Consider the following 10351-nt stretch of genomic DNA (forward strand, 5'->3'; position numbering starts at 1 on the left):
TTTCAAAGGCTAGTTGCATTTCCTCCCTATTGACGCACATTGAAACTGTAATATCGGAAATTATCAATCGATGTAAAAACAAATATGTTCTCCTAGTCTGTGCCTGGAGATGTTGACGATTGTTCTTTCGGTTTACAGATATTGCGATTGCCGCACCGTATGGTGGAGAGGACAAGAGAGGACTTGTCTATATCTACAATGGAAGAGCAAATGGTTTGAATGCAGTCCCATCTCAAATTCTTGAAGGGCAGTGGGCTGCTCATACTATGCCACCCAGCTTTGGGTACTCGCTGAAAGGAGCCACAGATGTGGACAAAAATGGATATCCAGGTTCTTTGCTCTAAATGTCACTTTAGAATAACTTAATAGTAGCCCTCCCTGTGACTAAAGGCATATTTTGAAAAATAAGTTGTAATGTGTAATATTTCTCCGTTCTTCCTAGACTTGATTGTTGGAGCCTTTGGTGTTGACACAGCTGTTTTGTATAGGTCAGTATCCCTCTGTGCTTTTACATAAATGCATGCAGAATGAAAGCTCATTCTTGAGTTAGAAAAGAAAGTAGGATCAGGAACGTCTGAAATTCTGCCATTCCACCTTCTGAAACGGCTGGAGTGGAAAAAAAAAAGTTATACTCTGTTTTCACTGAGTAAATCTACAGTCTGCCATCTATTACTTATCTTTCAATAATCTGTAGCTAAGAGAAAATATAAATAAGCTGTTTTCAAGGCTTGCTGAGTGACAGGTTTGACAGGACTTTGCGGAACCTGATCTAGTGGGAGGTGTCCCTGCCCGTGGCAGGGGGATTGCACTAGATGATCTTTAAAGGTCCCTTCCAACCCAAACCGTTCTATCATTCTATGACAGTTTTCTAGATACATACAGGGTGCTGCTAGCTATTACAACTGCAATCCCAGTATTCTCATCTAAACTTGCTAATTTTGGGAAAATACCGTAATTGTCTGCTACAAATAGATAGGGCATTGTCTTAACACAATTTCCTATATTCGGACTCTGATGGTAATAAAGGGGCACAGAAAAACATCCTGCATTTCCCTGATATACTCAGTGATTCTTTATTATTCCTGCAGCCTCACTAAATATTGTCTAAATGTGTATGTGTATATTTCACAGTTTGAGGAAGAGAGTATTGTCTAACATGGTGTTGAATGCTGTTCAATAGAATGTTTTCTTTGCAGGGCTAGACCAGTTATTAGAGTAAATGCTGCCCTGGAAGTTAATCCAACCATTCTAAACCCAGAAAACAAAGCCTGTTCACTGTCAGATGTAAAAGTTTCTTGGTAAGCAGGGTATCTTTGTTTTTCTTTGAGGGGAGGGACTTTTTGGTGTTTACTTTCATGAGCTTTTAATTTTGAAAGGATTCAGTAAGTCTAGTCGGCTAATGAAAAAAAGGTGATCAAACACAGGCTTTTTCTGAAAGAACAGACAATACCAAAAAAGAATGGTTTGACAGCAGCGGGAGGACCAACATTGTCTTCAGTAGATGCTAAACTGACTCCAAAGTTAATCGTACCTGCAGAGATTGCCAGTTGTATGTACAGAGTTTAGTAAGATCTTCCCGAGATGATTACGCAATGCTTTTGCATTGTTTTTACTCATTAATTTACTTTTTAGGTGAAAAATAGAGTGGGCTTATGGAAGACACTTGGGAAATTATCTGCCCTGCAAACTGGCTTTGGCTCTTGCTCCAAACCCACTTCTCATTTTTAGCGCTACCTTCCTTTTCAACTCAGTATGCCAGTTCCTTCTAGCTTGAAAAATGAAAGAGCCACGTTTGATTTCAGGAATAAACTCAGGTTACTATTCCTGTATGAACCAAGACTTCAAAGCTTTGCATTGCTCTCTACCTATATGTTATAGTTTCTATCTCACCAGTAGAAAATAGCTTTTGGGAGTGCGCGAGTCTCAAAAGAGAATGCCTTTGAACTGAAAACAACTCTGTAGAATTTTAGAAGAAAATCGGAGAAAAGCTGTGTGTAATTAATGTTTTCTTTTCGTCCAAAACAGTTTCAAAGTAAAGTTCTGCTTAAAAGCGGATGGCAAAGGAAAGCTCCCTAACTCACTCAGTAAGTTTTGCAAGTTTAAGAACTTTAAAGTCATTTCATACTGCATGAGCACTGGTCACTGTTCTTTTTTATTATTGAAACACTTGGCTACCCTTTACAGCACAATCCTACCAGTTCAGTAACAATATACATCTATATGACTCTTTTCAGCAGGCCTTTTTTTCCTGAAGTTGTGTTGAAGTCAGTGTGATTTGAGCATACTTGGGACTTTAAGCATATATGTAAGCACTTGGTGGAGCTAGTTTTGGAAAGTCCTTTGTATTTTACAGATCTGAGATCAGCTCTTGTTGAGGAGAGCTTTGAGACAAAAATATTCAAGTACTTGCTTTGGTATGCCTGAAAAATATAGACAAGCCACATGGGACTTCTCACATTTCTGTTGAAATCATGACCTTCTGATTGATATAACGGATTTTTGCATTGGATTCTCTGGAGTAGCAGAAAGAGATTGCTTCAAATGGGTTTTTAAGTTGTGTCTAAGATTTTTGTAGTGTGGCAGACTGCCTACTACAATACAGCTATTGTATACTGATTCTGCATGGCATCGATAGAGGTGGTATGATCTAGGAAGATTCATATAAATAGCTGTTACATATTTTAAATTTCAATATCTATATAAAATATGTGAAGTAATTATGTTAGCAATACACCTACACAATTATGTGCAAGATTGCTTTAAAATATTTGTCTGGGGTGGAAATGAACTTACATTCTAGTGGTTGTGTAGCAATTATAAGTTTTAAATGTATCAGTGTTCTATGCTTTCAGTTTTTAAGGAAAAAGCAGAGTCTAATTTTGAACAACAACCGTGCTTGTTAGTTCCTGCATTGAGAACTAATGTAGTAGCAGATTTTATATTGAAAGAACTGGAAGTTTTAAAAGTTCCAAGTACTAGGTTTTCACTGTAGCTGAAATCAGCTTTTAGCTCCATTTCTGATGGGATTCTGCAGTGTTTAATTGAATGAGATATCTCTTAATCTAAATGTTTTTGGTTGGACAGATTTCCAAGTGGAGCTGTTGCTGGATAAACTTAAGCAGAAAGGAGCTATAAGGAGAGCTCTCTTTCTCCACAGCAAACAGCCTAGCCACTCTAAGAACATGACTATTACAAATGGGGGCAAAATGAATTGTGAAGAACTTGATGCCTTTTTGAGGGTAAGTAGCCATTTACATTTTAAGCAAATAATTCTTGGTGCGTTGTCTGTTATAAATTCCTTGTGTTACATGTTTAAAAAAAAAATAGAAAAGAGAAAAGCCAGAGAAAAGTCATGTCCAATGGGCAGACTTAACATTACTAAACCCGTCTGTCTGTCCTGGGTTATCACTGCTGTCAGAGAGTGAATGATAGATATTATTGTGGCTAAGGTCCTGCTCAATAAATGGATTGGAAATTCAGTTCTGAACTTTGTTTCGTACTTTTTGGACAATCTGCTGGGTACAAAATTAGTTCTGATTTCCAGGGAACGTGCAAGTTAGTAAGCAGAGTTTGTGCTTCTGCTTTGGAGGACAATGTGGACCTGCGACCAAAATGCAAATTTAGATGAGAATTTTTCGGTTACAAAACCAGCTGAAAACTCCTGAGGTTTAAAAAAGAGTTAAGAATAGGTTTCTGCCCATAGAAGATAGCTTCTGAAGTAAGATCCTGCTATGAGCTGTTCTGGGTTCAGTAATTCTCATTATTCTCTGAATAATGAAGCAGAGTTCACACTGATAACAGCTGTGGCTAACATAAAGCTAATAAATGCTTTTTAAGTACTCCGAAAGGCAGGATCCTTGATAACCAGAATGATTTGACATGAACAATGTGAAAGTCACTGAATCCAGTGCAAAGTGGAACGAAATAAATCAGAGGTCCAAAGATGATTGTCTCTGAGAGATCTTAGAAGCATACTGAATTTTGTCTAACAGGAAAGAGTAGAACTGTATAGCCCTTTAGGCTCCTTGCTGTTATAGTTCGATGACTTAATACTTCTCTATGCTCCAGTTTTCCATTTGTAAAACTGGCATGTTACTACCAAAATTGTCCATCCTCAAAGTTTACACTGCAGGTTTTCTGACAAGAGATTTTCTAGTTTGAAAAGAGCACTGAAGTTTTAATGTTGCTTTGGCTTCCTCATTCCTACATGAACAATAATTAAATGCACTGCTCAGTATTGCTCTTCAGATGACTGCTTGTTGCCTGTAGAAACTTTTGACGGATATTTTTGTTGTTGTTTTCTTCGCATGTTTTAATTGTAATTCAAATCTCTGGTTTCCTCAGGGTGAGTCTGAATTTAGAGACAAACTAACTCCCATTACTATTTTTATGGAATATCGTCTGGACTACAGAACAGCTGCAGATGCAACAGGATTGCACCCTATCCTCAACCAGTTCACTCCTGCTAATATGAGCAGACAGGTATGCTTCTTATACAATCTGTGATGAGAGAACTCAGAACATATTTTCAGCTTTCAATATTTTATGTTAATCTTAGTACTCCTGAAAAATTAAGATACCAAAATACACAGCTAGGCTTTAGTCTTTGTATTATGGAAATGCTGATGGCTATTGTATGTTTGTCTTCTCTTTTTTTTTCCTTCTCTGTGTGTGAAATTTCTTTTTTGACACATTATTTCTTAGTGCTGGATGTCCTTTTCAACATACTAATTAACAGTGTTTTGGATAAAAGCAGTTAAAGTAGGATTGAAGGTGTTAATCTTGAACGATTGGAGTGTTTCATCCCTTGTTCCTACAGTGCTGCTCTATGTATTTTATGTTTACACTATAGTTCTCTTAAGGTAATGTAGCTTTTCTCTTTCTCCCCTTTATACAAATTTTTACACTTGTTTGTAAAGAGCATACAGGAGATATAGCTCAAGGTGAACAGGTTTTTCCAAGTATGGAAAGAGGATTAAGATCTGTAGACATCAGATCTAGAATTGCAGCTTGGCAGTACTAGGCACAGTGCCTCCCATGTATAAAAACTCATTTATTCTCCTCTGAGACTAATGAGATTAAGATCTCTCATAACCAGCTATTTAGGAAAAATGTTATTTGTAGTGAAACAGTATTACTGAAAATGTATGCTAGAACAGATGCAGGAATAATTTAAAAAATATGCATTTGATTTTTGCATAGGCACATATTTTGCTGGATTGTGGCGATGATAATATCTGCAAACCAAAGCTGGAGGTTTCAGTAGAAAGGTAAATACATGAGAAAAATGCAGGGAAAATTAACTTCCCTGCTTGAATTCTGAACTTCCAGAGCTTGTAATACTTTTGCTAAAAGGATGTATTGAAATAAGTAGGATTCCTCAATGTATACAATCTAAACTTATGCTTGTTTTAAGGAAAACCCATTTTTTTGTTTTGTAACCTTGAGTCTTTAGCATTTAATGCAGGGAGAGCGCACACCAGCTCCCCCCACCCCAGCCCCCACTAAGTGTACAGTATTTATTGGTATATTTGCTAAGCTGGATATGCAAAGCAAGCATTAACCAGTGTTAGCTGCGATTGTACCACTGTTCTGTTATTTAGTACTAGATACAAACATGAAGATGCAAACAGGCATTATTTTATCCCACAAGGGCTCTGTTGTGACATGTATGAAAAAAATTTGTTGATATTGGTAATATCTTTTATTAAACCTGGCAAAAAAACCAACCCAAGTTCTAACTCATAATTCTTTCACGGGTCTGGGCTTTTTGTGCTTTGTATGCTTGGAAGCCAGCCTTAGTGTATTATCTCTGTTCCTAAATGTCATTTGTTTTTCATGTCCTTAGTGCAGAGCTATAGCGTATGTACATGTATGTAGGTAACACAAGCATATGTACTCATGGAAATGCTTCAGAAACCTTTTACATCAGTGCAGGTACAATTAGGTTTTGTTGTAGGTGAAACAAAAATACATTGTTTGAAAAGATACTCTTTTTGTATCTGGAACAGATTTATTACGGAGGTCTTGGCTGTATTCTGTAGTTGAGCCTTCCGTCAAGTTTTGTTATAAATGTATGCCTGCACCTCTGGGAAGTAGGCATGTAATTCAAAATGTACATAATGATGTAGCTGTTCAAAATTGTTTGTTGTAAAAAGGTGTCAGTGGTTTTGTGGTTTATTGCAAATTTTATAAGAAGATACAAAACAGCATGTAATATTTGCTCCATTTTTGTGATTGTGGACGCTTTTTTTGGTTTTGACATAGTGTAGATCTCTCTTGATATTCCTGAAGCATAGGCACTGCCTCTAGGTTTCTCTAATGTCTTGGTTCAATTTCAGAATGTCTCTTGTTTCTGTAAGTTCAACCAGTTCAACACACTTTAAAACCTGATTGCAGAGTTCATCTTTGCACTTGATTTTTGTAGTGATCAGAAGCAGATCTATATTGGTGATGACAATCCCTTGACACTAATCGTCAGTGTTCAGAATCAAGGGGAAGGAGCCTATGAAGCAGAACTCTTCGTCATTGTTCCACCCCAAGCAGATTTCATTGGTGTTGTTCGTAACAACGAGGTAAAATTCCAACTATCTTTGGGAAGTCATATTTCAGGTGCTGCTATGGAAGTCTGCAGAAGACGATCGTTCAGTGGTGGTTTTTATGCTTCAATCTTAAAACAAAGCACTGAAAAAATGATAAAGTTCTTCCAAGCCACCTGGCTGTCTGGTTCCAGTTTAAAAGCCTACTGCTAGCAACAAGAAGAATCATCTCTGTGATGGAGCTGGACACACAGAGTTTATCTGCTACAAGTCTTTGTTTGAACAGTGCCCTTGTTAATTTTTTTGTATTTAGACTTAACATGTCACGTGCTAGGTAAAGAGCTGGGCACCTGTGAGGCAAAAGGTGATGTTGGGTATTACTCTTCTCGTCCACCTAAGTTTGTAGAAATTCTTGGGTAACAGTTATACTGACTACATGGAATATTAAAATTTATTTCCTGACTTTCCCTTATATTATAAAATGTATAACTTCTATTTTTTCTATTGAAGATGTGAGTATAGTCCAAATTTTGTTTTGGTGCATTATGGCTATATGTAAATAATATAATTTCAGATTTTTTTCATCCTTGTTTTCATTCAGTATAATCTATGATCAATCCATATATCTGCAATACTGCACAATGTTAAGGGGAAAACTATTTTCCCCCTATACCAAAAGATTCCAACTTTGATACTACATCATTCATGTATATTGGACCATGCCTTGATTTGGCTCTCCAGTTTGCCTCTGCTACTCTAGAGCTTTGTGATTTGGCTTTATCCAAAATCTGATAGCTCGTCTTGAGACCTCTTTTTGAGTAAGCTGGTAAGTATTCATGTTATTTTGCCTTCCAATCTTTATTTTCCTATGAAGAGTTTTAACCCTTGCCTGATTGCCAAAGTTTTTTTTACATAGGTTTTAAAGAAGCACATTGAGAAATTTTTTAGGTCACAAAAAACATCAGTGTTACCCAGTATAAGAGTACTGAATTTCTCTTTTTATAAACTTGGAAGAGAGCATCTATCTCATATCAAAAATATTTCTCTCCCTGGAGACTTCAGTACTCAGATTTTATTTAATTTTAGTGCTTGACTGTGTTAGGATTGAGAAGTTATGTTGAAATTAATACACAGCATATTTAGAGTTTTTCTCTAGACTTTCATACGGGTGTCCAGATGTAAAGAATTATATTGCTTTACATTTCTTTCTGGTGTATTGCAGGCTTTAGCAAGACTGTCATGTGCATTTAAAACAGAGAATCAAACTCGCATGGTAGTTTGTGACCTGGGAAATCCCATGAAAGCAGGAACAAAGGTAAGGTTTGGTCCAACGGGAGTCTGGTAACTCAAACAGGAGTGCAGTAGGCGTTTTTCTTAATCACAGTAGTGTTTGGGAGAGATGTTTACTCACAGGAAGTTATGATTAGATCTGGCTTACATTTAGCTGCCCACATGTTTGGTTAGCTCAGTGGTAACTGGTTTCAACTTAAATTAAAGGCTGAATGGAGTCCATGTGAGTTTTACAATGCAACTTAAAAGGAGTAGTCCATTAAATAGTGGAATTAATGAACTCTGCTCCCTCATGAGTTGGTCTTAAGATTTATCTGATACATATTTTTTTTTAGTATTTAGTATTTTTAGTAGTAAAGAGCTAGCTCATAACACATCTTTCTCCTCATGGAAGCCTAATAGTGCTCCTCTCTTCTGCTTAGTTTTGTGAAGTTTGAGAGTTTTGCCTAGTTGAGACCTTTCCACCAAATGTAACTGAATTCGGAAATATTAATAAAGTATTAGTAGGACTTGGCAGATGTTAAGATGATGTGACATAAGTCTTATTTTCTGAGAAAATAAGGTGAAAATCAGTCACAATTATAAACACTTTGATGGTGCTTTTCTTCCAAGAGACATTTTGTATAGATGAATAAATGCTATTTCCAAAGCCTTTCAAAATATATCAAGCTAAAGTGTACAGATGTATTGTGCATTGATTTAGAACAAACCTTGGTAGCTGAATTTAGAACAATTACAGTGTGCCCTGTTCTACAGTACTTTTTGCAACATATGGGGATGGTCAGTTATGCGTAAAAGTGGCTGAAGCAAGGCAGGGAGAATGATGTAAACCATTCATTTCTATTTTGTGGCAGTGGTGCATTGGCTATAATCTAACATTTCTAGTCTTGGTGAACTGGACAAGTTTCATTTGCCAGTTCTCTGTGCGTGTTCTCTTTATGACCATGTGCCTCAAGCAAGTATGTTGTAGTGTAATAGTATTAGGAAGCTTTTATTGTGTATTTTATTGTGCTTCCACTGAACCATAGTGATTTTTTTCCAAAGATACTAGCTGGACTGCGTTTCAGCGTGCACCAGCAGTCTGAAATGGATACCTCTGTGAAGTTTGCCTTGCAAATCCGAAGGTATGGCAACCCATGAGCATGCACCTCACCTGGTAGATAATGTGCTAAGTAAATAGACTGTGAACTGAGCTGTTAGTTTCACTCTAGACTAATTGTCTGATATAAGGCTTACAGGATGGGCAATGCATCAGATGGTCTTAGCAGAAACACTGTGCAATGAACTATTTGAAGTGTTGTACAGTAGCCAGCATAAGAGAGTCTAAAAAGTAAATGGAACAAAACAGTAGTGTTTCTATTAACTATAAGATAAGCACGGCACTTTCATATAAATATGATATATAATATGATTTTATACCTACTGGAGATGATAGTTAAGATTTGGGGATGTGATCAGTAGGAATCTCTTTACCCAGTACAGTTTTCTGTTCCTTAATGGAGAGTACAAATACAGCTGGTTTTCCCCATGGTGGACCAAAAGCTGGTTGTTTTTTTTTTGTAATTAAGGGCTTCATTTTTTAAAAATGTAGTGAATAAATTATTATCATCCACATAAGCACTTTTCATCTACAAGAGTGAAATAAGTTTAAACCTGCCATTCTGTTTTCATGGTACAGTAGTTTGCCATACTGATCAAAGGCCTTGGCAGCATTAAATATCTTTGGTCTTACATTGCACTCTGCTCAGTTTTTTCCTCTTCTGTATCAGCTAGTAAGCTGTGCCAGTGGCATGTGACTCCAGGTCTTTGCAGAAAGTGATCTTCTCTGAGATGTCTGTTGTCTTCCTTAAGCTAACAGCAGTCACTAACTACAGGGAGGAAAAACAATCGGTGAGGTCACTTAAAGGAAGTTCCTGTAACATTTTACACCTTTTATGAAAGGAATTTCCTTACATGACTTTGGAATGCAAGAACAATCATGCAATTGAACATGGTAATCAGAGTTTATAGTGACTGGCATTATCAAGATATTACCTTGAAGAGGTTTTAAAGATCACACTAGTTGTCTTAAACTTACAAAGCCAAATTTTCAAAGGTGGCACAATTCCTAGCAGATCAGCTCTAGTCTCTGAAAGGATGAAATACTTGCAGGTTGGGAAGAAAACACTGTTGCTTTTATTTTTTTTGCATTACAGCAGCAGTGAGGAATAATTAGAGGATTTAACAGGTTCTTTCGAAAGGAAATTGGTTAGGTAGACTTAATAATCACATGTGTCTAAGGAGATCAAGATTCTGTTCCCAGCTCCACTTTGAAGGGAGTTTAGGAGTGCTCTTTGTATTTCTTTTTCTCTCTTTACAAAGAAAGCCCAAAGAATTTTACATATGAATGACTCTACGTGTCTTAATATTTGTCATCTCTTCTTGTATCTGAAGTATAGGAATAGGATGTTAACTATATTAATTTACTGATTTAAACACTGTGGAGAGGGGTGGGCAAAAGTAGCCTTAGCATGCTTTTCTGC

The 10351-nt window shown here is 36.8% G+C and overlaps 1 protein-coding gene across 1 annotated transcript in view; it reads left to right on the forward strand.

Moving 5' to 3' along the window:
- The window catches only part of ITGAV (integrin, alpha V), a gene marked incomplete at both ends in the record, with an annotated part of 32222 nt that extends 23269 nt beyond the window's left edge, over positions 1 to 8953 (forward strand). The window contains 10 exons of the mRNA XM_010181888.1: positions 139 to 330; positions 443 to 488; positions 1197 to 1298; positions 2026 to 2084; positions 3085 to 3239; positions 4345 to 4482; positions 5203 to 5270; positions 6428 to 6575; positions 7762 to 7854; positions 8874 to 8953. Of these exons, the coding sequence (XP_010180190.1) occupies positions 139 to 330; positions 443 to 488; positions 1197 to 1298; positions 2026 to 2084; positions 3085 to 3239; positions 4345 to 4482; positions 5203 to 5270; positions 6428 to 6575; positions 7762 to 7854; positions 8874 to 8953 (1081 nt within the window). The remainder of the gene's footprint in view (positions 1 to 138; positions 331 to 442; positions 489 to 1196; positions 1299 to 2025; positions 2085 to 3084; positions 3240 to 4344; positions 4483 to 5202; positions 5271 to 6427; positions 6576 to 7761; positions 7855 to 8873) is intronic.
- Between the last annotated feature and the right edge of the window lie 1398 nt (positions 8954 to 10351).

The sequence above is a fragment of the Mesitornis unicolor genome, unplaced genomic scaffold (genome assembly GCF_000695765.1).
Source record: "Mesitornis unicolor isolate BGI_N332 unplaced genomic scaffold, ASM69576v1 scaffold23630, whole genome shotgun sequence".
In the NCBI taxonomy this organism is placed as follows: domain Eukaryota; kingdom Metazoa; phylum Chordata; class Aves; order Mesitornithiformes; family Mesitornithidae; genus Mesitornis; species Mesitornis unicolor.